At 58.2% G+C, this 25,551-nt stretch overlaps 3 protein-coding genes across 7 annotated transcripts in view; 1 reads left to right on the top strand and 2 right to left on the bottom strand.

The window, feature by feature from the left end:
• The window catches only part of SLC35G6 (solute carrier family 35 member G6), a 3,885-nt gene extending 2,518 nt beyond the window's left edge, over window positions 1–1,367 (bottom strand). Inside the window, exons 1-2 of the mRNA XM_023244501.1 lie at window positions 1,241–1,367; window positions 392–618 (exon numbers count right to left, since the gene is read on the bottom strand). Of these exons, the coding sequence (XP_023100269.1) occupies window positions 392–618; window positions 1,241–1,367 (354 nt within the window). The remainder of the gene's footprint in view (window positions 1–391; window positions 619–1,240) is intronic.
• ZBTB4 (zinc finger and BTB domain containing 4) lies at window positions 705–15,800 on the top strand. Of its 4 annotated transcripts, none has more exons than XM_023243605.2 (5): window positions 713–841; window positions 8,572–8,659; window positions 8,921–8,991; window positions 9,384–10,480; window positions 11,134–15,800. In XM_023243605.2, exons 4-5 carry the CDS (start codon window positions 9,393–9,395, stop codon window positions 13,118–13,120), a joined length of 3,075 nt encoding a protein of 1,024 aa, XP_023099373.2. In that variant the 5' UTR covers window positions 713–841; window positions 8,572–8,659; window positions 8,921–8,991; window positions 9,384–9,392; the 3' UTR covers window positions 13,121–15,800. The 4 variants fall into 4 exon arrangements, with proteins under 4 accessions (XP_023099374.2, XP_023099373.2, XP_023099371.2 ...); XM_023243603.2 differs by having other exon boundaries at window positions 728–841; window positions 8,564–8,659; XM_023243604.2 differs by lacking the exon at window positions 713–841 and adding an exon at window positions 3,143–3,174 and having other exon boundaries at window positions 8,564–8,659.
• On the bottom strand, window positions 15,380–25,551 carry CHRNB1 (cholinergic receptor nicotinic beta 1 subunit). 2 transcript variants are annotated; one of them, XM_003996172.5, is made up of 11 exons: window positions 25,407–25,551; window positions 25,182–25,321; window positions 24,543–24,587; window positions 23,755–23,864; window positions 23,557–23,665; window positions 22,844–22,991; window positions 22,300–22,509; window positions 18,894–19,117; window positions 18,216–18,397; window positions 17,746–17,893; window positions 15,380–17,455 (listed from the first exon to the last, which is right to left on the bottom strand). In XM_003996172.5, the coding sequence occupies exons 1-11, from the start codon at window positions 25,465–25,467 to the stop codon at window positions 17,315–17,317; spliced, it is 1,518 nt and encodes a 505-aa protein (XP_003996221.2). In that variant the 5' UTR covers window positions 25,468–25,551; the 3' UTR covers window positions 15,380–17,314. The 2 variants fall into 2 exon arrangements, with proteins under 2 accessions (XP_003996221.2, XP_044900955.1); XM_045045020.1 differs by lacking the exon at window positions 25,182–25,321 and having other exon boundaries at window positions 25,407–25,513.

Genomic DNA, 25,551 nt, shown 5'->3' with positions numbered 1-25,551 from the left:
TCGGTGCCGCCCGGGGAGGCGCACACCAGGGCCTCTGCATTTACGCAGAAGTATATAGATGTGGATATTTCTGCCGGTGGGGACAAAATACCAAGCTGCGTGGTCATCTGCACTGGTAGTCATTTACGTGTGTCTGCTCCTTAGGGCTGGGGCCTGCCCGGGCCGCGGCCTGGTGGGGGTCCCTGCGCCTTACTGGGAAGGGTGGGTGGGCACGTGCGTGTGTCCGGGGCTGCCCCTGTGCGTGTGCTGAGCCCGGGTCTGAGGGACCCACCCGGCCGGATCGCGAGCCTGCCATGTTGTGTGTCCGCGGAGAGGGTGTGCGTGCTCCGGGCGCTGTGCCCCGCCGAGTGAAGGGCGTGCAGGGGGCGGGAGGGAGGGGGGCGTCCCTCGCTAGGCAGCGGGTGGTCGTGCGGCCCGGCGGGGGTGCCGCAGCCAGCCCCGCGCCCGCTCGGTGCCCGCCCGTCCGGCGGCCCTGCGCCGCGCGGGTCCCGTCCCGCGATCGGTCCGGGCCGAGGCCGTCGGGCGCGCTCGCCCGGAGCCCGAGCCCGGAGCCCTGCGTCGGTGTCGGCTGCGCTGCGCCGGCCTCCTCTCGGCGGCGGCGGCGGCGCTGGGGGGGTACTGTTTCCGGGGGTGGGGGTGGGGGTAGGACCGGGGCGGGGGGAGCCGATGATGTCAGCGGCGGCGGCGGCGGCGGCGGCGGGGCCGGGCCGGGGCCGGGCGCTGGGGGGGCCGGGGCCGGAGCCGGAGCCGGAGCCGGAGCTGGAGGCGGGCGAGAGCGGAGCGGCCGGGGGCGGCCACGGGGATGAGCCGGGCCTGGCGGACTCGGCGCCATCGCAGTCAGGTGGGCCCCGGGGCGAACCGGGCAGGGCCAGGGCGGACCGGAGCCAACAGCCGGGCCCCCTCCCCGCTGCCCGGCGCCGCGGGGGCCCGGGCCGCGCCCCGCGCCGCGACCGCTCCCTTTGGGGTTGACCTGGGGGCTCCGGGGTCGGGGGCTGAGCCTAGCCCCGCCTCCAGGCGCGCGCGGCGCTGGGGGGCGGCTAAGGGGGCCCCGGTGCGGCGGCCGGTCCGGCGGCGGCGGCGGCGGCGGCGGCGGCCGGTGGAGGGGGGGGCGCGATCGCCCGGGGCCGGGGAGGGGGGGCCCCGCGCCCTCCCCTTCGGAAGGGTTAATTCTGCAGCCCGGTGCCCCCCTCCCCCCCGTGGGGCAGGTTGGGGGTGGGGTGGGGCGGGTGTGAGCCCGGGCCGGCGCTGCAAGCTGCCGGGAGGGCGATGGCGTAGGAGCCAGGCGGAGAGGGGGAGGGGTGGGCCGCCCAGCGCCCCAGAGTTGGGGTGTGCGGGGTGCGCGGGGCGGGCAGGGGCCCCGGAGCCATCGTGCCGTCGGGGCAGGGTCGTGGCTGTGAGTCCTGGAGATTGTGTATCTCCCGCTGTGTTGCGGGGCAAGGTAAACCTGTCCTGGGCACCACTGTTTGCTGGTCCGGCAGCCAGGGGTCCGGGTAGGGCCCTCCGTGGGCCACGGGGACAGGAAGCCTCGTGGAGGGGCGTCCGATGGTGTGGGGGGTGGAATTACAAGATGCGGCCCGGTGGCTTTGGGTGACAGGTCCGCATTGGGGAGCGGGGCAATGATACATGCTGCGGAGTTTGTCAGATGGGTGGTTTTCTGTAGGTTTGAGACCCGCGTGTGTTTTCTTGCACGTATGTGTCTTTTGCTGTACACATGAACTATTTCTGAACTGTTGTTTTCTGCATAGCTGTCGTGGTTAGTGTGCGTGCTTGTGGAGGGCACCAGAGTGCAGCGTGCACGCGCGCCCCTTTGGAGGGGGCGGTTGTGTACCTTTGAGTCAGAAGGCGTCACGTCCGGGTCCCCTTTCTGTGGCCCTGCTGAGGTGTGGTCCGGTGTCAGCGAGGTCGCCCCCCCGCCCCCCGCCCCCCCCCGCAGGTTGGGTTTGTGTGTCTGTGTATGGAGTGAGTTGTAAGTGGAGAGCACGTCTAGAACTCAGGTCCCGAGGATCTGTGGGGAGTGGGAGCCCCCAGGGTGTGTCCCAGGTACTTGTGGGGCAGCGGGCACCGGCGTGCGAGGGGCTGGGGGGGGGTGTGTGTGGAAAGTGCAGGTTGTGTTTATGGGATCGTGGGCAGCCGAGCGAGGGGAAGGCTGTGTGTTTATAACGTTCTCTATGGGATTCTTTTGTGACGTTGTTTGTGGGAGCCCGTCCGTGCTGTTGGACCAGGAGGCGAGCTGGTCAGAAAACACTTGTGGGGAGGGAGGTGGCGTGACAAGGGCAATGTGGGCCTCAGACTGGAGAGATCAGCCGCCAGCCTTGTGTGCAGCCTGCCTTCCGCGCCGGAGTGGCCGCGTGAGGCTGCTGTGGGGATACGGGAGGAGGAAGGCCGGGAGATAAATATGGGGCAGACAAGGGCAGGCCTGGGAGCTGTCGGGTGGCCCAGCTGGTCCCCGTGCGGGGTCTGAGCGCTTGGCCCCTCAACGGCCCGCCCGGCGTGTCAGGGTCACCGGGAGGAGAGGCCTGGCGGCCGCAAGGAAACCAAGCTGGGACGCAGCGCCTTCTTGGCCGTGTTTACGTAAAGGCCGGGTGTGACTCTTGTCACTGAAAGGAAAAAGAAACACGAAGTTTGCAGTCCCCTCCTCCTGCTTCACCCTCTCTCTGCCCCCCTGGCGGGGATCTCTGCTTTTCCTGTTCTCTGTGACGCACACTGGGCCGCTCCCGCCACTGTGGAGGGGTCTGGGAATGGAATTCGCTCGCTAGGCAGATTGCTCAGAACAGGTTTTCCTCACCTTTGGTGCCTGGGCCCTTCTGTAGATGTGTGTGTGTGTGTGTGTGTGTGTGTGTGTGTGTGTGTGTGTGTGCGTGTGTGTGTGCTGTGCCTGGCCTGGCTGGGGGGAGGGTGATTGTGCAGGGGGTGGGTGGGGAGGGCACCACAGCGGGGGCCCTCTTGTCAGATGGGAGTGGGGGGTGCTGTCTGCTGTGTGAGGCGTGAACAACAGGTGCACCATGGCCTGGTGGGGGGGAAGGAGGCCTGGGAGTGAGGAGTTCTGGCCCTGCCTCGACCTCACCGGCACTTTCCCCGAGTGAGCCTCAGGTCCTCACCTGTAAAATAGGGCTAATTACCTGCCCTGCCTATCTTCCAACAGGGGCGTAAGTGGCACTATGGGAGATGTACCTGGTAAGTAGCTACGGCTTGGGGGCTACGCCTGTGCCAGCCGCTGGGGGTCCCCTCCTCGGGGCTTGGCTGATGACAATAGTAGTAAGCCCGTATTTGGCGCTCGCTGGGTACCAGGACGCTGTCCTCTGTGCTTTCACATATGATCGTTCATTTACTCTCTGCAAACCCCCATGGAGGTAGGTGTCCTGATTACCCCCCTTTTTCAGATGGGACAGCTGAGGCCCAGAGAAGTTAAGTAATTTGCTCAAAGTTACTTAGCTGCTAAGAGGTAAAGCTGGATTTGAACCCTGGCCGTCAGCTTCTAGATCCTGTGTGCTTACACACTGTTTTCTGCTGCCTTTCTGAAGCTTTCTGCAGGCCTCTCTGTGCACCCCCCACCTACACACACACACACACACACACACACACACACACACTTCTCCCCAGTTTCTCCAGAATTTAGCACCTGTACCAGTCGGTGTCGTGTCGGAAGACCAGTGTGCTGAGACAGTGACTCGGACAGTCCTGGCCTTGGGAGTGAGAACCTAATCTAATATCTGCTGCTGGGTGCTGGCCATGGGGGCACAGAATGTTGATAAGCCAGGCACAGGAGGGATTGTCCTTGCCCTGTGGGTCAGGGAGGGCCGAGAGGGAGGTGGCATTTGAGTTACATCTGCACATTTTGGAGGGCTTTGGGGAAGACGTTAGGGAAGGTTGCATTTATGCCAGGAGGGTAAAGGCAGGGGGCTGTGGGGCGCGTTGGGGGGGGGGGGGCGGAGCGCCCTGGGTGCTCGAGGGGAGTCCAACACCGGGCAAGATTGGGAAGGAAGATTGGAATTGGACCCTTGAGTGTCTGGCTGAGGAATCTGAACCTCATTCCCGAGTGAGTGGAGACCAGCCGAGGTTTCTGGGGACGCGGACCGTCAGGGAGAGGAGGCCTGGAGGCGGGAGAAGAGCCTTGGGCCACGCAAGTGTTAACTGGGGCCTGAGCTTGCTCGGGGGCCAGAGGCGGGTTGAAGGGAAGGTTTCCAGAGCCATTCCCGAGCTGGGCCGCAGATCCGACCCAGCCTGGTGACGGCTGGATGCGGGGAGTGGAGGAAAGGGCGGGGTCAGTCGTGACACAGTTAGCACTCAGCACGTGAGCCCTTCTGTGATTTCTGTAACCCGCCGGCCAGCCGTAGGCCCCTCCAGAGCAGGATCAGGGCCGTGGCAGGGGGAAAAGACTTAGCATCTGGGTTCACATAAGCCCAGATTTGAATTCTGACTCTGGTGCTCGCAAGCTGTGTGACCTTGAGCAGGACGTGCCCCTCCACGAGCCTCGGTTTCCTCATCTGTCAAACTGGGATCATATAAATACTGACTCTGGGTGGCTGTTTTGAGGAAGTCGTTCCGTGAGACAGCCCACGGAAAGCACTGGAAGCATATCAGGCAAAGCGTGAGGGCCCCAGAAGGGGTCGAGTTATATGCGTCATCCCGGCTGCTGGCCAGCTCAGTCTGGCACTGAGGGACGGCTCCTTTCCTGGGGGTGGACAGACCCCAGGAAGACCCTGAAGAAGGCAGGTTCATTCATTCACCAATTTTAAATCTCCCCTTGTACCAGGCACCGGTCTAAGCACCGGTGACAGCAGTGAAAACAGCAGTAAGAATCTCTCTCCCTTGGAGCTTACGTTCTAGAAATACATGAATAGTACGCCTTGCTAAGTGCCAAGGAGAAGGGGGAAGGGAGGGGGTAGGAAGTCTGGGGAGGTGGGGGTGGCCACCAAGGCCTCCAGGAGATGGTGACTTGAGTCAAGGCTTCAAGGAGGTGGGGCGGCGAGGCCCGGGGCTGCCCGAGGGAAGAACATTCTGGGCAGGGGGGACAGCAAGAGACAGAGCACGTCTGGTGGCGGAGCACAGAGCCCCACGTCAGTCACGCCGCCCAGATCACACAGCTGGTCAAGAGTGGAGGGACCCGTGAAAACAAACAAAAAACTAAAAAACCACAGAGCCGCCAAACTTCCCATGAAGCTGAATCTCTTCTCTACGGCTTCCCCCTGCCCCCGCCCCCCATTTTCCGGGACTGAGTTCCGAGATAATAAGAACCTACATTAACTGAACTTTCAGCACGTACCTAGTACTGCCCTGGGTCCTGCCGGCCAGGAGCGCGTTCGTCCTCTCGACCCTGCCAAGTGGGAACCGCTCCTTATCCCCGCCTTACAGACAAGGAAACTGAGATACAGAGGGGTGAAGCGACCGGCCCGGGTCACGTAACTGCCGTCTTCACCTCCCGTCAAACCTCGTAGGGTAGCGGTTGAACTCCGGGGAGCTGGGTCCAAACCCCGAGACCGGGGGCAGGTCGCCCCCGGCACCGCGTTCTCTCCACTCCCAGGTGAGGGGGTTGGCGTATTTCAAGCCTCAGTTTCCTCCTCTGTACAGCGGGGTTGACGATAGCCCCCGCTGCGGCCATCTGGGGGCCTTGCAAGTGTCGAAATGACACTTGAGTGCAGATAAAATGCTTCGCACTGTGCTCCTCACAGAAGGATGTCACACACAGCAGCTACAAGTTCCATGATGATGATGATGATGATGCGTCCGGCCGGTCGCCGAGGGCCAGGCCAGCTTGGGACCTCCGTGGTTCTAAGAAGCCCTCACGGGCCTCGTCCAAACATTTCGGCAGTCGGCACACAGCCACGCCTCAGGAGGCACCAAGCCCGCGTGCCCGTGCAGGTGGCCAGGCCTGGCCGAGGGGGGCCGGGGGGGCTGGAACTGAACTTCTGTCATGCTTGCCTGTACAGACAGGCCTGCCACCTCCGGAGGAAGGGGCCCCTCCTTGAATTTTTTTCCCTTCCTCTCGTTTTCACAAAGATACTAGATGGGCCGGCGGGGGCCCTAGCGGGTGCTGTTTTTCTATCCACTCTCCTCACAACACTGGCGACAGCAAATGCGTGGGGTTTTCCCACACCGACCAAGGCTCTGACGCCAGCTGGGCGTCCTGCAGCTCAGCTCAATTCTGACCCTGTCTCCCTGGAGGTACCGTCAGATCCCACAGGTTAAGGACTCAGTCCCGTGCGACCGCCAGCTTCGGATGTCAGTCACCCACAAGCCTGGGCCTCTGACCAGCTGTAAATCGGGGTTTCCCATGACCTCCCCCCTTCAGCCTTGACAATTTGCCGGGGTGGCTCATGGAACGGAGGGAGACGCTTACTTAGGGTTTACCGGTTTATTGTATAATAAAGGATACGGTAATACAGGCGAACGGCCAAATGAAGGAGATACATAGGGTGAAATCTGGAGAGGCCCTGAGCACAGGACCTGCCGTCTCCCCGGGTTGGGGTTCACCACCCTCCTGTCCCATGGATGTTCACCGACCTAGAAGCTCTCTGAACCCCACAGGCTAGAGATTTTCATGGAAGCCTCAGCACGTAGTCACGATCCGTGATTAATTCAGTTTCCAGCCCCTCTCCCCTCCATGACGGATGGATGTGGGCTGAACGTTTCAAGCTTCCACTCGTGGTTTGGTATTTCTGGTGACCGGCCCCCGTCCCGAAGCTTTCCAGGAGACTACCAAGGTCACCTCATTAGAACAAAAGACGCTCCTGTCACCCAGGAAATTCCAAGGGATTGAGGAGCCCTGTGTCAGGGCTCAGGGTCAACCACCAAATGTTAGCAACAAAGATGCTCCCAGCACCCTTATCACTTGGGAAATTAGAGGAGTTTGAGGAGCTCTGTGTCAGGAATGGGGATGAAGACCAATTATGTACGTATTTTTTATTGTATCATAAATATCACAGCTATAAACTGGTCCTTCATCGTGAGGGGCACAGAACACTGGCTTTGTTTTTTGGGGTTGTTGTTGTTGTTAATGTTTATTGATTTTTGACAGAGCGTGAGCAGGGGCAAGGGCAGAGAGAGAGACAGAGAGACAGAATCCGAAACAGGCTCCGGGCTCTGAGCTCTCAGCACAGAGCCCGATGTGGGGCTCGAACCCATGAACCATGAGATCATGACCTGAGCTGAAGTCGGACACTTAACCAACTGAACCACCCAGGCGTCCCCAGAATACAGACTTTGTCACCACACTTTTCTGGTATCAGATTTCAGCCCTCCTATTAACTGGCCACACGTCTCTAACTCAATCTGTCCATTAAAAATGGGGAAGCCAGGGCGCCTGGCTGGCTCAGTTGATGCAACGTTTGACCTCAGAGTTGTGAGTTCAAGCCCCACGTTGGGTGTAGGGATTACTTAAAATCCTTAAAATGGGGAAGCTAAGCACTACCTTGTAGGATAGTGATGAGGAGCAGAGGAGGTAATACAAGGAAGGTACTGGATCTTAAGGGTCCCGGGGGCCAGCGGCTGGCTACCTTGGAAGCGAGTGGGAAGCCTTTCTCTCTTGTCACTTTACAGCCAGAACTGGACCCCAGGCCACATACAGGGCAGCTGGCGGGGGCAGGGGCGTTTCTGCAGGATTCCTGACCCCTGTGCAGTGTGGCAATGTTACGGGGAACACCTGGCCCAGTACTGCTGTGTGCCTAGCACTTGGGGCTGTTAGAACTTTTGAATATCACCACCCCCCCCATTGCCACCTTCCTCCTCCAGGAGGAATCAGAGCATGAAGTGGGCTGTGGCAGGGAGGCCTTTCAGCCCAGATGCTAAAGAGCCTTTTGGGGGCGGGTAATGAGGAACCCCAGATGCGGTATATCTCAGAGGACATGTGTGACCCAGGGCATTTGGAAGGAGAGTGTTCCTGGGTTTCATGCAGGGTGGATGAGGGGCCCAGAGCTCTGCCCTCGGGTCTGTAGGTCTGGCTCTGTGGTCAGCGCCCCCCCCCCCCCCCCGGTTATTATCAGCTGTGTGTGACTTTGGCTATGTCACCGTACGGCTCTGGAACTTGGATCTTCGACTGAAAAATGGGACCCCAAAGCCCTGACTGTGCCCACAGTGGCTGTGAGGTGCTTTCTGTGCGGTGACCACAACGGCTCAAATTTGGGGTGCCTGCTATTCCTTTCGGATGAGCCTTCTGGCAAGAGGTGAGGTAGGGGGTGTCTTTCTCTCCCCCCCCCTTTTAAGCCAAAGTCCCAAAGCCACCAGCTTTCAGAGTAAGGAGTGGGACCCAAGCCTCCTCACTCTCGGTCTGGCGGCCTTTTTCCAGTGCCCTCCAGAGACGGCAGCGAGCTGGCACGTATGTATGAACCCATGGTCTTTGGTGGTCACCTGGCACCAGAAACCCCCTCTAAGATTTGTGGGCCTGGTGTGTGTGTGTGTGTGTGTGTGTGTGTGTGTGTGTGTGTGCGTGCGTGTGTGCAGTCCTCTCCTAAGTGGAATATCTAGCAGTTTGGTCCAATGAAAAAAAAAGCTCTAGCAAATCTATTTTGATGTGGAAATGAGACTCTTATAATGAAAGACAACATGCAAATCTTTGATTTTCTTTGAGCCCCGAAGATTGGGCCAAAGGGACTTGAGACTGATCCGAGAGGCTCCCCTGGACCTATGGGACTGAACTACGCCACCGCCGTCTTGTTGTTTTGAGGTGAATTGGGACTATGCAAATTGCCTTGTGCCTGTACTCTGGGCCGGCAGGCAGGGGTCTGCAATTATCTGCGTGTGACCTCCTAGGTCCAATCGGATGCAGCTAGACAAATAACCTGACAGGTCCCCGGAAGGGTCAGGGTCTCCAGAGCAGCCCCCGGCGTCCTCTTTGACCCCAAGAGCTGTGGCCGCCCCCCCCCCTTCCTGGGGTCCTTTCCTTCCCGGCTCCCTTCCTGAGAACACGGTTTCTGTGTCTCCGCAGAAGGAAGAGGCCCCACAGAAGGGACTCGCTGAGCCAGCCCCCGCTCTGCTCCATGTTGACTGTGCCCTCAGGTGAGACGTTGCGAGAGTCTGAGGCTGGGAGAAGTCGGACGGGAGGCAAGGGCAGTCATGTTTTTCTAGACGCGGGCGTCCTGTGAAGGGGTCACCAGTCCCCGTGGGGGCTCCCTCTTCCTCCCGCCAGGAGAGAAGTGGCCACTGCTTTCCTCTCTGTCTGTGGCTTTGGAGGCTTTCACCCTTGACCTTCATCGTGACCTGAGCCACTCCTAGCCTCTTCCAGCCCCAGAGGTTCGACGTACTACTGTCGGATGCCCGCCAGACTCGCGTGGCTAAGATTAACCCCTGCCTTCTGTGACCGGAAGGTTGTCAGTCTCCCACTGGTCTCTGACCAACAGCCTCCGCTGCCCTCCCCGCTCACCCCCCCCTTCCTGTTCTCGTCTGTCTAGGCTGGCGCCATGCCCCCCCCAGCAGAGGTGACGGACCCGTCCCATGCCCCCGCCGTCTTACGCCAGCTCAACGAGCAGCGGCTCCGTGGCCTCTTCTGTGACGTCACCCTCATAGCTGGAGACACCAAGTTCCCCGCGCACCGCAGTGTCCTGGCCGCGTCTAGTCCTTTCTTCAGAGAGGCCCTGCTTGCTTCGGCTCCGCTGCCCCTCCCACCAGTGACTGGGGGCCCTGCCCCCAACCCGGCCACCACCACAGCTGCCTCTTCCTCCTCCTCCTCGTCCTCCTCGTCCTCCTCTTCTTCCTCTTCCTCCTCGTCTTCTTCCTCTTCCTCGTCTTCTCCCCCTCCGGCCTCACCCCCCACTTCCTCCCCACCCCGGGTCCTGGAGCTGCCGGGGGTCCCAGCCGCCGCCTTCTCTGATGTCCTCAACTTCATCTATAGCGCCCGGCTCGCACTCCCAGGCGGCGGAGGGGACGGGGCAGCGGTGGCAGAGATCGGGGCTCTGGGGCGGCGTCTGGGCATCTCCCGCCTGCAGGGCCTGGGGGAGGGAGGCGATGCCTGGGTACCTCCTGCCCCAGCCCCCATGGCCAGCTCGCAGCCTGAAGACGACAGCTTCGGGCCCGGGCCTAGGCCGGCAGGGGACTGGGAGGGCGACAGGGCCGAGGCCCAGGCCTCTGACTCCCAGCCCCCGCTGTCCCGGCGGCCCCTCCCCTGCCCCCGATGTGGGAAGAGCTTCATCCATCCCAAGCGGCTGCAGACCCACGAGGCTCAGTGCCGACGGGGGGCCGGCCCTCGAGGGCCTGCGGGGCTGGGCTCCGGGGGCTCCGGCCCCAGTGGTCCTGCGGGAGTGGATGCCTCAGCCCTGCCCCCGCCGGTGGGCTTCCGAGGTGGCCCTGAGCACGTGGTGAAGGTGGTGGGTGGCCACGTGCTGTACGTGTGCGCGGCCTGCGAGCGTTCCTACGTGACCCTGTCCAGCCTGAAGCGGCACAGCAACGTGCACTCCTGGCGGAGGAAGTACCCCTGCCGCTACTGTGAGAAGGTGTTCGCCCTGGCTGAGTACCGAACCAAGCACGAGGTGTGGCACACTGGGGAGCGCAGGTGAGCGCGGGGGTCCTGGAGATCGGGGCGCGGGTGGCGGCGCAGGGTCAGGAGGCCGCGACAAGGGAAGGAGGGGGGCCCGAGAGAGTCGTCGAGAGGCTGGCCTGCTCACCCACTGGCCCCTGCTCGCCTGCTCGTGGTCGCTCACACACCTGCCTCCCCCCTGCCTCCGCTCCCTCCGTGAACGCTCACCAGCGCCCCCAGATGCTCCGGGTGGGGTGGGGCCTGGTGCTGTGCCGGAGGCCGAGGAGGGCAGAAGAAGCTGTCCTCCCAGGACAAGACTGTGGGGAGCGCGGGCCTGTCCGGTAGTTGTGACACGTGTCTCCGTAATACGTCCCCGTTCATAAGACGTGTCCCCGTTCTGTCCCCGGAGCTGTGAGTTAGGCGAGGTGCGTGCTTCTTCCCGGTTCACAGATGGAGCCGCTGGGGCCTGGTGACTCCCAGCCACCCGGAGGGGCCCTGAGCTAGGACGAGGCGGGGGTGTTCCTCCCCGGAAGCTGGCAGGACAGGACAGGCAGCAGGAAAGGAGGGCGAGGGAATGGCTGGGGGAGTTCTAGGTCTGAGCGGAGGACGTGGGAAGCTGAGGCCCTGGCTGCCGGGCCCCTGACTCCAGCGTCTCTGTCCCTGCCCTGTTCCCTGCTGTCCCGGCCCAGGTACCAGTGCATCTTCTGCTGGGAGACCTTTGTCACTTATTATAACCTGAAGACCCACCAGCGAGCCTTCCATGGCATTAGCCCCGGCCTCTTAGCCAGTGAGAAGACACCCAATGGAGGCTACAAGCCCAAGCTCAATACCCTCAAGCTGTACCGCCTGCTCCCCATGCGGGCAGCCAAGCGGCCCTATAAGACCTACAGCCAGGGAGCCCCCGAGGCCCCCCTTTCTCCAAGCCTCAACACGCCGGCCCCTGTAGCCATGCCTGCCAGCCCACCACCCGGCCCCCCACCCGCCCCCCAGCCCGGCCCCCCACCCTCTGTTATCACTTTTGCCCACCCAGCTCCCTCGGTCATTGTGCACGGGGGCGGGAGCGGTGGTGGAGCAGGGGGGGGCCCGGCCAGCACCGGGGGAGCCCAGGCTGCCTCGGTCATCACTTACACCGCTCCCCCGAGGCCCCCCAAAAAACGTGAGTACCCGCCTCCTCCCCCTCAGCCTGCAGCCACACCGACCAGCCCCGCCACGGCCGGCAGCCCGGCCACAGCCGCGGGGCCGGCCACAGCCACGGAGGAGGCCAAGGGCCGGAACCCACGGGCCGGAAGGACACTGACCTACACGGCCAAGCCAGCCGGCGGGATTGGCGGGGGTGGGGGTCCCCCCGCGGGGCCTGGCCGGGGCCCCTCTCAGCTACAGGCTCCACCTCCACTGTGTCAGATCACTGTGCGAATCGGGGAGGAGGCCATTGTCAAGCGCCGCATCTCAGAGACTGACCTGCGTCCCGGGGAGCTGAGCGGAGAGGAGGTGGAGGAGAGCGAGGACGACGACGACGACGAGGACGACGACGACGACGAGGACGACGACGACGAGGACGACGACGAGGAAGCGAGCGCCGGCGGGGAGGACCAGCTCTGGAGGCCCTACTACTCCTACAAGCCCAAGCGCAAGGCCGGAGCCGCGGGCGCGGGCAGCACCGGGGGCAGCGCGCTGCCCAGAGGCCGCCGGCAGCCCCGCTGGAGACAGAAGTCGGAGCGCCGGAGCTGGGAGGACACCCCGGCGGCGGCGGCGGCGGCGGCGGCGGCGGCGGCCGAGGGCCCCGCGGGGCGCGCCCGGGGCGAGCGGAGGCACCGCTGCGGGGACTGCGCCCAGACCTTCGCCACCCTGCGGAAGCTGCGCAAGCACCAGGAGGCGCACGGCGGCGGCGCGCACGGCTCCCGGGCCGGCCGGCGGCCCTCCACCCGCTTCGCCTGCCCTCACTGCGCCAAGGTGTGCAAGACGGCGGCCGCCCTGAGCCGCCACGCGCAGAGGCACGCCGCCGAGCGGCCCGGGGGCACCCCCACGCCCGTCATCGCCTACTCCAAGGGCAGCGCTGCCACCAGACCCGGGGATGTCAAGGAGGAGGCCCCCCAGGAGATGCAAGTCTCCTCTTCCAGCGGGGAGGCAGGGGGCGGGGGCGCGGCCGCGGAGGAAGCTTCCGAGACCGCGTCTCTCCAGGACCCTGTCATCTCCGGGGGTGAGGAGCCCCCGCTGGTGGCAGGAGGGGGCGCCTATGCCTATCCGCCCGTGCAGGAATTTCCACTGGCTCTGATCGGGAGCGGCAGGGAACCTGGTGGTGGGAGGGGCAAAGCGGGGAGCGAGGGGCCGGTGGGGGCCGGGGAGGGGGACCGCGTGGAGGGGATGGGGGCCGCCAAAGTCACCTTCTACCCCGAGCCCTACCCACTGGTCTATGGCCCCCAGCTCCTTGCCGCCTACCCTTATAACTTCAGCAACTTGACCGCACTCCCGGTTGCTCTCAACATGGTCCTACCTGACGAGAAGGGTGGGGGCGCCCTCCCCTTCCTTCCAGGGGTCTTTGGCTACGCAGTCAATCCTCAAGCAGCACCCCCTACGCCCCCGACTCCACCTCCCCCGACTCTTCCTCCCCCAGTCCCCCCTAAGGGAGAGGGGGAAAGGGCGGGGCTTGAGAGAACCCAGAAGGGAGATGTGGGGTGAGCTCTGGGCCCACCTCCCCCCTTTCACCAGATGCCACCCTCCCTGAACCCCCTGCCACTACCAGCTCCCTGGCTTCCCTGCCCCTTGGGAGCCCCTCCACACTCTTGTGCAGGGACTTGGGGGCCCCTGGAGCTCAGGGGTCAGGCTGCTTTGTGTGAGATTGTAGTTTTCCCGTCTCCTGGGGAGGGATCTTTGGTGGCTCCCCTCTCGGTTCTCCTCCAGGGAATGGCCTCCGCGAGGGGCAGGGCCAGCCCCCATCCCTTCTTCAGCCCTTGGGGCAACTGAGCAATATACTTCTAGGAATCTCTACTCACGGCCCCCACCAGCTCTGAATGTCTAACCCACCCTCCTGATTCGTAAACCCGGGGGAGGGGGGGGAACCATCTCTCTCGCCTAGTGACCTCTCCTCGTTGTGCAGCTTTCTCCAAGCCCCTGCCTAGATGCTTCCTAGCACATTCCATTCTCTGTGGCCCAGGGCCTGGACCAGACCATTGTGATACCCGACACCCACCCATCTGGGAGCTTGGCTCCAGGTTCCATTCTTCCCAGGGGTGGGGTTCTGTGTCCCTGTTCCCTTCACGTTAAGACGCCATGCCTTCTTTGGCTTCCATGCCTTTGGATCTTCCACATTCCTCCTCATTCTCCTAGACTCTGGAGATGGCCTCTTCCCATCCAGGTCAAGGAGGTGTTGGGGGGGGGAGGGCTACCCATCTGTTCCACGGCTGAGCACTTCCCCAGCCCAGGGCAGCACTAATCTCAGCCCTATCTTGACCCTCAAATCCAGTGAGCCCCAGATTCTTCTTCCAAGGCAAAGAGGTGAGTAGATCACACCTCTCCCTGCCTCTACCTATGGCCTCTTCTGGGCTAAATCAGATTTGGGGGCCAGGAGGGAGGAGCTCCATATGGGATGGGGAAGAGAATCTACTTTCTCCCTGGTTTTTTTTTTTTTTTTTTTTTTTTTTTCCTGATGGTTTCTCCCAGACTAGACCAAATAGCCAGAAAAGTGATGGGGGGTGGATGGGTGGGTAAGCCCAAGATTTGCACATGACCTCCCGTCCTTACTTTTACCTCCATCTTCCCCAGTGTCGCTTCCCTCACCATTCACTCCAGGTGGTTTTTGGGGAACCATCCTACTCCCTTGGTGGGCTTTGGGGTATCCCCACCAGTCTCTCCTCCAAAATAGCACCTTACACCCCATCTTTGACTCAGTTCCCCACACCCAAAGATCCCAGCCTAGGGATGGGGTGCAGGGACCCGAAACAGTCCCTAATCCCTAATTTGCACTAGTTAACCCTGGTCAGGGGTCCGTATGTTTCCTTCCAGCGGGGGAGTTGAAGAAACGTTTGCTCCTAATTCTCTTTGATGACCGGGCGTCCCCACTCTGCGATTGGATGAACATTTCCCATCCCACCCACCTCCTCCCCCCCCCCCCAATAAAAACAGCTCACAAGGGGAGAGCCAGTTTGGGGGAGGAAATTTGACAAATGGGAATTACAGGAGTGCAGTTTAAAAAGGGGAAAGGCTGCCGTCACCTAAATGGCAGCTTTTTCCCAGCTACTGTTTTCTGGGGCCAAGATGGCCGCCCTCTCAACGATGCTGAAAGGGCAAGACCATGGCTTTTGGAGGGAGGTGAGCTCGAGGGAAGGACCAGGAGCATCTGACCCTCCTAGCATACAGGAAGGGGGAGGTTTCTGCCAGGCTCCTGAATGTTAACCATGGAGGAGTATCACTCCTCCACTCCTCCTCTGTCTCTTTGCACTTTTCTTGGTCTTGGCCACAGTCCGAGTGAAGAGTTTCCTACTGAATGTACCAAGTTCCAATTTTTAAGGGGGAAAAATGCTTAAAACGGGAAAATGCAAAAAAAAAAAATCACTAAAAAATTCCCACAAATCTTGTTTCTGGCACTTTAGAAAAACTGCGAAAAAAGAACATAATAAAAAATACATATATATATCTACACACAAATTTTATATATATATCTACACACACATATATATATACACCTACACACACACACACACACACACACACACACACACACACACACATACACACAGCGGAACCACAAGAGAGACAGAAAGGCCTTGGAGGCAGGGAGCAGATGCTACAATTGCTTCCCCTAGATCCTTAACCTGCACTCCTCTGAGGCAAAAAGGCACAGGAAATGGAAGGAGTTGAGGGTGGACCGGGCAATTCGAATTTCAGAACAGGTCAAAATTCCAAAACTGTGGACATTTTGGGAGAACTGAGATTGTAGACTTTTTTTTTTTTTTTTTTTTTTTTAATGACGATTTAGGAAAATAGTTTCCAGAATGTGGTCGTTCTGGGCAATCAATGAGATTGTGGCAAAATCGGAGATTAAAAATATGTATCTGAGCTGGGGAACCTGAATATTGTGAATTTCAGAGGTTGGAAATTTGGGATTTTGCAATCTCGTCTTTTGAAAGTCATCCGGGTCTTGTCAGTTTGTGCCCTCTTTCCCCATGCTCCCTGGGAAGAGGGGTGACGGAGGAATGGGAAGGCCACTGGTTCTGTGCCACAGCACGCAAGGTTTAGAATTCTACAGACTATAGCTCTATATGTAGTGAGGACCCAGATTTAGAGAAACTGACCAATATTTATCTCCGCATCTGTGTGTGTGTCCAACTCTCTAGGCCAATAAACCAACAAGACAAACAAACTGTCCTCCTCAGTAGTACGCCAAGCGCACTTGTTTTCGTGGCTGGTGGGTCGGCCGGACAGGGACACGCTTGCCCTGTCCCACAGGGATCCTGGGAGCTGCAGCTGTATTATCCCTCTTGGGGCCACAGCTTCCAGCAACCGAGGAAGCGTGAGGGCCTGGTGACCCTACATGCTTCACCATAATGGCCGCAGCCACCAGGCTCAAGCTGACTTTGGTCTGACCTCCAGGCAGAAACATGAACTCAGTCCAGTTCACACAGCCTGCTGGGCACCAGATCCTAGTGGCCCATGCGCCTTAAACCAGGTGCAACCCTGTCTCCAAATTGAAAGGAAACCGACGCACAAAACAAGTGACAGTCATGGGATACGGCAAGCTTTCTTTTTCCACTCCTAGCCCCCCACTACCTTCGACTCCTCATGCCCCCCCTCCCCTCCCCTTTACTTTGTCTAATGGGACAGGCAAGTAAAATGGGGGAAGTCGTGGGGCAGGTGGGTGGGGGCTTTGGAGAATTCTGGTACAAATAACCTTGACCAGACCAGGCAGCCACTAACCCTCAGGTTGCTGCCAACAGGGGAGTCAGGCCTGGTGTTACCATACTTTGAATTTCCCTCCCCCAGGGGAAGCCGGAAATCCAAATTTCTCTGTGCACTATCCAAACTTTTAAAGTAGCGAACTCACACTGAAACCTGTGAGGTCAACAACACAGGTCAAACGAAACACACCAGTTGGCAACCTCTGGTGTCTGCTGTGTCGTGCGTTTGCTCCCATCTTGTCACATGACCCTCAGACTAAGGGAGTAGGTCCTGTCATTCGCCTCATTTTATAGATGTGGAAACTTAGGCCCAGAGCAGTTCAATAGCTTAGCTTATCCAAAGTTTGAGCACCAAAGCTGAAACCTGAAGGAAGGATTTTAAAGGGCTCTTTTTCCCCCCCTTATTACAAATGCATCCTTTTAGACATAACCTTTTTTTTTTTATCCTAAAGATAATACTTATTACAAAAAAATAAATTACAGAAAGGTGAAAACAAAGATCACTAGTCTCAACATGCAAACATAAGCACTATTATTTGGTGCATTTCCTTCCAGGAAAAAACAACAACAACAACAACAACAACAAAACCCCTATTCACTCAACAGACGTTAAGCACCTACAATCCTATAGGTCAGGACCTGTGCTAGGAGCTGGGGATATTACAGTGAACAAGGCACAGTTCCTGCCCTCAAAAGGCTTACAGTCTAGTTCTTTTTCTTTGTTCCGTTATACTGGGAAGCTAGTGTTGCTATCCAAAGGAACTTCTACAAGAAACCAAAGACTAAACTGCTAGTGCATGTCTAGTGGGGCCCAAGGCTTCAGTCGGCCCCGTCCCACTTCGGCTCGCTCCCTATAAAGGCAATGACCTGGGAGGGCCGGATTCCTAGTGGAGTTGAGAGGCAGAAAGGGATAGGACTCGAGAGTACCGCCGGACTCTCAATGCAGCCCTCAGAGGACCTGGGTCTTGGCCCTCTGTCCTCAAGGAAAGGGGTCGGCAGGGGGCAAGTGGTACGAGGCATCCAGGAAGATGACGAGGGTCCCAACGCTCGTGAAGATGATGAAGGTCCAGAGGAAAAGGCGATCCACTACCATGGCCACAAATTGCCAGTCTTCCTTCAGCTGGGGGTAGGCAGAATAAACTGTTCCTGAGCTGCAGACCCCCAGGGAAGGTCTGCCCGCTACCCTTACCCTGTCCTACGAGCTCTGAGACACGGGCGGGCGGTGGGACAGAGGAAAGCGAAACTGCGGGCGATGGATGGAGTGAAGAGCCAGTCGGAAAACAGGGGGCGGAACCAAAGGAGGCAAGCTTCCAATCAGAAACCAAGCCGAGTGCTAGGGGCGGAGCCTGGATTGGCGGGTGGAGCCAAGGCCACCCAGGCCCTGCCCTGCTCCACCCTCATTGGACTTACCGCGTCGTGGTCCTCCTGTTCCTGCAGCTGTCGAGCGATGTAGCTGATCGAGGAAACGACCTCCCGCAGCTCGGGAGGCAGGCCCACAGCCCGGTTTGGGCCATCGATAAATCGCCGCAGGTCCGGGGCAGACAGTTCAGGCTGGAACCTGGAAGAGGCGGGACAGTTTGGCCACGCTCTAGGCTCCATCCCAATTCCCTCCTCCAACATTCTTGTCAGTTTTCGAAACGTGAGAGGGCCCTCTAGGCTCTCCCCGTCAGCGACGACCTCTCCAGTCTTCCGCAATTCCTCCCATCCCTCTACGCTTTAGTTTCCGCCTTTCCGCAAAGTAGGCGGCAGAAGGGGTACTACACTTCCCATGATGCTCAAGGGCATCTTCCGGGACCTTAAGCCGCCTGCCTCTGCACAGCCTTCTGGGAACGGTAGTTCACGCTCTCCCTTCCTTGTAGGCGACGGAGAGTAGGTACTACCTGTTGGGTTTGGGGAAGAGAAAATCGTTCGGTGGCTTCCGGATGAAATATTCATCTGTTCCTCGACCCCAGCCACTTGCTGGAGAGTCCCTGAGGGCTACAGGAGGTGGCTCCGGCATCAGGTCTCTCTCAGGTTTGGGCCTCTTCAGACCCAGGTATGGAGGGAGTTTGTGGATGAAGATCTGCTGAGTAGAAAGGCATATTGGTCGTGGGGGGCTGGGGGGGGGGCTCTCATGCTTTCAGACGGGAAGGGAAGTAGCTCACCGTCCCCAACCACCTGCCCATCCCTGCGCATGCGTGCGCGCGTCCCCCAGCTGCACAGCGAGGAAGTGCAACCACACGGCCTTAACTTAAGTGGGTTGGAGGCATCCTGTCCCGAAAACAAAGTTCCGAGGGCTTCCACCCTGACAGGACCTGACCCCGAGGATGTTTCCCTGCGACCCAGGGATGGGCAGTATTGATGAAGCCAATAGGGGATCTAGGACATGATAATGTCAGGAGGGTAAAGTTGACTGTGCAACCTTTCAACACCCAACTGGCCTTGGCACTTGAACACTCTACCAGGGGTTGTAGTTATCGCTCAGGTCTGTGAAGTTGGTAGGAGAGAGGAGTGGCACCTGCACAAAAAGACGAATGCTAGGACTGAGAGTTAACACTGGTTGGAGAAGGACATCTTACCTGACGGACCCAAATGGGCATTTGGTGGGTGTGGGGTGAGCGATGGTGCAGGTTGAGGACTACGACGCTAAGGATGACTGAGAAAGTGACGAGCACCATGGTGAACATGAGGTACTTGATAATGATGGGGACAGACAGGGAGGTCTCAGGAACTTTGTCTGCCAGCAGCAGCAGGAACACAGTCAGGGTCAGCAGGGCAAAGATCGAGAGCCCCATCTTCTCTCCTTGCGGGGCAGAGAGGAAGGTGGAAGGATTAGGCTTTGTCAGAAGGCGATTTCCATGGCATAATCAGTGACCATGTCTCCAGCCCACTCAAGGACAGGCTTCTGGAAGGGCCAACTGCAGGCAGATGAGTCCTACAACGATAACCTCCAGCTCGGACTCACTCTCCTACACTCCAGATTTATAGCCACCTGCCGATTTAACTTCTCCACCTGGATGTCCAAGAGACATCTCAAAATTAACCTGTCCAGAACCTAATCCCTCGACCACCAACCCCTCCCACGGCCTTTCCCACTTCAGAAGTGACAAATCCATCATTTCTGTGGCTCTCAGTCCTGCTCAACTCTCCTCCCTCTCTCTTAACCCATACCCAATCCATAGCAAACCCAACTGGTTTTCCTTTCAAAATATATCCATACAAAGTACCATTACCTCAGGTCTGAGTTATTAGAAAGGCCTCCTCGGGGCGCCTGGGTGGCTCAGTTGGTTAAGCGTGCGACTTCTGCTCAGGTCATGATCTTACGGTTGGTGAGTTCGAGCCCCACCTGGGGCTCTCTGCTGTCAGCCCAGAGCCCGCTTCAGATCCTCTGTACCCGCCCCCCCCAGATCTCTGCTCCTCCCCCACTCACACGCACTGTTTCTCTCTTCTCAAAAATAAATAAACATTAAAAAATAAAGAAATTAAAAGAAAATAGAAGGCTTCCTCTTTGCTTCATTGTCTTTACCCCTGCTGACTGTTCTCAACAGAGCAGCCAGACTGATCCTGTTAAAATGGAACTCAGATACATCCCTTTCCTTCTCAGAACCTTCCAGTGGCTTATCTTCTTCAGCATAAAAGCCAAAGTGTTGGGGCGCCTGGGTGGCGCAGTCGGTTAAGCGTCCGACTTCAGCCAGGTCACGATCTCGCGGTCCGTGGGTTCAAGCCCCGCGTCAGGCTCTGGGCTGATGGCTCAGAGCCTGGAGCCTGTTTCCGATTCTGTGTCTCCCTCTCTCTCTGCCCCTCCCCTGTTCATGCTCTGTCTCTCTCTGTCCCAAAAATAAATAAACGTTGAAAAAAAAATTAAAAAAAAAAATGCCAAAGTGTTTAGTATGGTTGACAAGGCCTTCTGCTAACTCTCTGACTTTATCTCCTACTGTTTTCCTTCTCACTTACTTCATTCAGTCATTCTGGCTACTTCTCGAATACGCAAGGCTCACTCCCACTCCAGAGTCCGCATTCACTGCTAACTCCACCTGATACATTCTTCCCCCCAGATATCTGCCAGGGAACATTCTCTCAACCCCTTCACTCTTTGTTCAAATACTGATCCAATATTTCCTTTTTAGTGAGGCACTGGCTGACCATTCTATTCCTTAAGATTTTATTTTATTTATTTCTTGGACAGAGAGATAGAGATAGCACGAGCAGGGAAGAGACAGAGACAGAGAGAGAGAGAGAGAGAGAGGGAGGGAGGGAGAGGGAGAGAGAGACAGGGAGGGAGAAAATCGTAAGCAGGCTCCATGCTCAGCACCAAGAGCCCGCCATGGGGCTTGATCCCATGACCCTGGGATCATGACCTGAGCTGAAATCAAGAGGTGGTCCCTCATCTGACTGAGCCACCAAGGCGCCCCTTAAGATTTTAAGTAATCTCGGGGCGCCTGGGTGGCGCAGTCGGTTGAGCGTCCGACTTCAGCCAGGTCACGATCTCGCGGTCCGTGAGTTCGAGCCCCGCGTCAGACTCTGGGCTGATGGCTCAGAGCCTGGAGCCTGTTTCCGATTCTGTGTCTCCCTCTCTCTCTGCCCCTCCCCCGTTCATGCTCTGTCTCTCTCTGTCCCAAAAAAAAATAAAAAAAAAAAAAAACAAATAAACGTTGAAAACAAAATTAAAAAAAAAAAAAGATTTTAAGTAATCTCTACACCCCCCATGGGGTTTGAACTCACAACCCTGAGATCAAGAGTCATGTGCTATACCGACCGAGCCAGCCAGGCACCCCTGACCATTCTAGTTTAAATTACAACCCCTGCCCCCATTCTCATCCTCCCTAACCGCTTTTCTTACTTTATTTTCCTCTTTAGGACTTGTCCTCTCCCAGTATACACCCTAATAGATTTATTTATTTTGGTTGTTGGCTGTTTCCCCCACTAGACCATAAACTCCAGGAGGGCAGAGATTTTTGTCTCTTTTATTCACTGAGGTAGCCCCAGTGCCTCGCACGTTGTAGATGCTCAACAAATATCATTGCACGAATGAACAGACCAACCCTTGTAGCTTTTTTAAGGAACGAAATAGCAATTTGAAGGATCTAAAAATGAAACAAAGTATATAAGGATGTGCCAGGTGGCTGATTATTCTCGGGGCATACAACAGGCACCTCAAACTTCAAGGAAGGTACGGAAATAAATAACTTTTATGGTCTGTTCTACTTGAGTCCTATAATACTGGGTTCCAAGATTTGCCCTGCTCAGGGAGGAAGTAGAAGTTAACATTTGGAAGTGTCTTCTAGAGCTGGATCATTCTCCTTCTCTAGACGGAGAACTCAATGCCAGAGAGAAAGAAAGAGTGCTTTAAATACCAGAGTTGAGGATTTCTGTCTGTGAATCAGGCTGGCATCAACTCTCTCTGACTGCCTAATATCGGGCAAATGACTTAAACTCTCTCAGCCTCTTTGTCTTCCTCCGTAAAATGGGAAGGCAGTTCAGTACTTATCTCACGGAGTTGTAAAGATTAGAATTGAGTTAATATCTGCAACATGTTCATTATACTACTTCTAGCAAGGCTCAAAAATTGTAAAAGTAATACTAATGCTTACACAGAACTTACTTGGTGCCGGGCACGGTTCTATTAACTCAATTCCTCCTCAGAATAATCCTATCAGGTCGAGACAACAATTGTCCCCATTTCCAGATCAGGAAATTGAGACACAGAGAGAGGAAAGAATTTGCCCAAGGTTACTCTGCTGCCTCCTAGAGAAATGTCACTATTGTTTCGAAGGGGGATAGGAGGCCAAGGGACTGGTAGGTGTCTGGAAAAGAGGGGAGTGAGCTGGGGAGGATACCAGGAATGGGAGAAGGATAAAGGAGAATTGTCTAATCCCAGGAGCTTGTTGGTCCCAAGAAGGAGATCCTAGGATTCTGAAAGGGAAGAGGCAGAAGTTACTGGATGCAGAGAAGTGGGGAGGTTGGCAGGGCCCTTCCCTCCCTTACCTGCATCTGGAGGCAGGTAGAAGACGAAGATGGCCAGGAGAGTGATGAGGATGCACGGGGCAATGACATTGACCAAGTAGAAGAGAGGCTTCCGACGAATGATGAGGTAGAAGGTGACTTCTTCCCGCTGTCCTTCCCCGCCTCCCCTCAGATCCGCCGGAGGCTGGATTAGCCGAGAAGGCTTGTGGATAATTTCCCATTGGCCATTCTCTGGGAGGAAGGAGAGGGGAAGAGAGAAGAACGGGACACAGATGTAGGACCTGACCTTACCGATGCCAGATACGGCTTGATCTGCCACATCCTAACCCTCAGGTGGCTGATGTGATAAGGGCTAGCTGTGGACACCGGGATGGGCAGCCCATCTCTGATAAACGTGAACAAGTCTGTTTTCCATATCTGCGAAACTTGTCTTGCTGACCCCACAGGCTGTCCCAGGCATTGCTGATGGGGGGTGGGGGGGGGGGGGGAGAGGGGGCGGTATTTATCAGCCTGTTAGAAACCGGAAAGCATAAAGCCCATGGACGTGGGAGCCATGCCCGCTCACCAATGAAGGTCCCTTCATGAATGTACACTTCCTGCCGTTTCTGCTTGTCAGGACCCAACGCGGTCTGCAGGCTGACCTCTGAGCTGTCATAGCTGTAAGAACTGAACACCATGGTGCAGTTCTGCCAGTCGAAGGGGAAGTAGGTGACCTGGATGGAGGGGGGGGGGAGTGAGGTGGGGGGGGGGGTGTCACCAGGGCTGCCAGAGAACTGTTGCGGGGGGGGGGGGTGCTGGGGGAGTTGGAAGGTCACAGACGAATTGGAAGGTTATTAGGGGAGGCCTTGGCCAACGGAAGCGGGATCACTGAGAAAGACTGGAAGTCAGGGACAGTGACGGGAGGAGAAGAAACAACGGAAAATCGGGCCACCTGGGTGGCTCAGTCGGTTAGGTGTCTGACTTCAGCTCAGGTCACGATCACGTGGTTTGTGGGTTCCAGCCCTGCGGCAGGCTCTGTGCTGACAGCTCAGAGCCTGGGGCCTGCTTAGATTCGGTGTCTCCCTCTCTCTCTGCCCCTCCCCCGCTCACGCTCTCTCTCTGGCTCTCTCTCAAGAATAAATAAACATTAAAAAAAAAAACCACACACACAACAACGGAAAATCAGGAGGGCGGGAGAGATGTGAGGTTGAGGGCATATGGGAGGAGGGAGGGGCGTCAGCCTCTGGGGAGAAGCAAGGTTTCTGTGAGCCCTGAGCTTCCCAGGGGGAGCCCGGCCACCTCGATGCTGCAGCTGCTGCGGTAGAGGCCTGGAGGCTGCCAGCGAACGGAGCCGTCGGAGGACACAACCACGTTCAAGTCCAGAGCAACGCCAAAATTTCCGTCGTTGCTGCGGGTGAAGGGTCTTCTCAGCTGCCAGGATCAGGACCCCGCCCCCCGGAGACCCCGCCCACCTCCCGGTCTTTGGGAAGGCCCTACTTGTTTAGGAGCACCACGTCCGGTAGCCACACGGATGCAGCCGCGATGCGCAGTGAATCGATGCCCTCGTGCTCCGCGGGGTCCCAGCTCAGCCTGTAGTCAGTCCACCCCTGTGGAAGCAGAGGCCGAGGGGCTGTCCGGGGCTGGAGGCTGGGAGGGGACTGGGGACGGCCGAAGGAAGCCCGGGAAGGGAGTGCCAGGGAGGGAAGCCGGCAGGCAGGGACTAGGGTTCTGGAAGTCGGTGTTCTGATCCCGGCTGCACCTTTACTGGCTGGGACCCCGTCGGCTAATTTCCCCCTCCCCCACTGAGCAGGTGGCACTAGCTAGCCACTAAAACAGTGTTTTTCAAACTACAGCTGGCGACCCTTCAGCGGGTCTGGAATCAAATAAGCGGCCCCTGGGGGCTTAGTTAAACGTCAATCTTTGGCTCAGGTCATGATCTCACAGTTCGTGAGTTCCAGCCCCGCGTCAGGCTCTGGGCTGACCGCTCAGAGCCTGGAGCCTGCTTCCGCCTCTGTGTCTCTCTCTTGTCTCTCTGCCCCTCCCCTGCTTGTGCACACACACTCTCAAAAATAAATAAAAAACTTGGTGTACCCAAAGTGTGAAAAAAAATTAGAATATGGAATGCAACTCTAATAGTAAATATACGTATTGTTTCCTGAAGCTTCCCTTTGGGTCATGTGCTCCGAGGTCGTGATTCTTAGAAATAATACTCTTACTGAGCGGGACGTTGGAGGAAATTGTAAAGGCAGCGGGACGCCCTTTCCCACCCCACGGGGTCTCCGTACCAGGTCTAAGTACACCTTTGTGCTCATCTCTTCATCCTTCTCGTTCTAGAAGGGAAAAATTTCAAGGGTAGAGGTGACGTGAATAGAGAGCAATGAAGGGGCTCGGAGGGTCAAGCTCCCTCTGGAAACCCCTCTTTTTCCGGAGTCCCACTCTCTCGGGTCCAAGCCCTGCCTCCAAGATGCTGCCCTGGTTTGAGCCCCGCCTCTATCTCAGAAACTTCCGGCCGTCTACCCGGCCAGCCAATTCATCTACGAGTCCGCCCACCCCCCCCGGCCCCGCCCACAGCCTGAAGTTCACCCAACCCTGCATCTCCGGCAGCTGTGGTCTCTTGACCCGGTCCCGCACCAAGCTCCGCCCCAGCCTGCGACCCCGCCTCAAGACCCGCCCCCCAGCGCGCCGTGGAGTCCCGGCTTCACTTCAGGATCCGCCCGCAGTCCGGCTCGCCGCCCTAGCCCGCCCCACCCCTGGCCTGTCCGGCGGCCACGCCCACAGTTTGTCCATTGGTCCGATTTCGACCCAATCTCGGCTCACGGCCTAGCTCCCGGCCTGGCCACGCCCCTAGACGGCCACGCCACGCCCCAGGCCACGCCCCCAGCCGTTCAGCAAGTCGGACCTCGAACCCCGGCGTGCGCCCTCACCAGGCTGATGAGCTGCGCCAGGCTGAGGCCAATGCTGACCCCGACACGGTCTCCCACCTCCCGCGCCGGCCGCACCGAGCTATCGTAGCCCGAGAAAAGCTTCTCGAGGAGCCGGCCCTCCGCCTCCGAGCCATGGGCGCCTGGAAGAGGAGGGCACTGAGTGAAGCCACCGTGCCCTGCCACGACCCCTGGTCCTGTCACTGCTCCTCTGAGGCCCGCACTTACCCGGGGCGAGCGGCGCCCCCAGCGCCCCCAGCAGCAGCAGCAGCAGCGCCCCAGAGGTCATAGCCCGGCCGCGTAGCTCAGTGACTTCGCTCCGTTCGCCAGCGCAGGGGAAGTGACGAGGCGCCCAGGAATGTGCACCTGTTGT

The sequence above is a fragment of the Felis catus genome, chromosome E1 (genome assembly GCF_018350175.1).
Source record: "Felis catus isolate Fca126 chromosome E1, F.catus_Fca126_mat1.0, whole genome shotgun sequence".
NCBI lineage: Eukaryota > Metazoa > Chordata > Mammalia > Carnivora > Felidae > Felis > Felis catus.
The sequence above is the reverse complement of the archived record's forward strand: the minus strand, read 5'-3'. Positions and strand labels throughout refer to the sequence as shown.

Excerpts from the sequence above, each read along its gene's own strand:
- ZBTB4 (XM_023243606.2), top strand. The coding sequence starts at position 9,393 with ATGCCCCCCCCAGCAGAGGTGACGGACCCGTCCCATGCCCCCGCCGTC. Across the intron at positions 10,481-11,133 it reads TGGCACACTGGGGAGCGCAG|GTACCAGTGCATCTTCTGCT; the intron begins GTGAGCGCGGGG and ends GTCCCGGCCCAG.
- CHRNB1 (XM_003996172.5), bottom strand. The coding sequence starts at position 25,467 with ATGACCTCTGGGGCGCTGCTGCTGCTGCTGCTGGGGGCGCTGGGGGCG. Across the intron at positions 23,666-23,754 it reads GACGTGGTGCTCCTAAACAA|CAACGACGGAAATTTTGGCG; the intron begins GTAGGGCCTTCC and ends CTTCACCCGCAG. Across the intron at positions 18,398-18,893 it reads TGCCCATTTGGGTCCGTCAG|ATCTTCATCCACAAACTCCC; the intron begins GTAAGATGTCCT and ends TCTACTCAGCAG.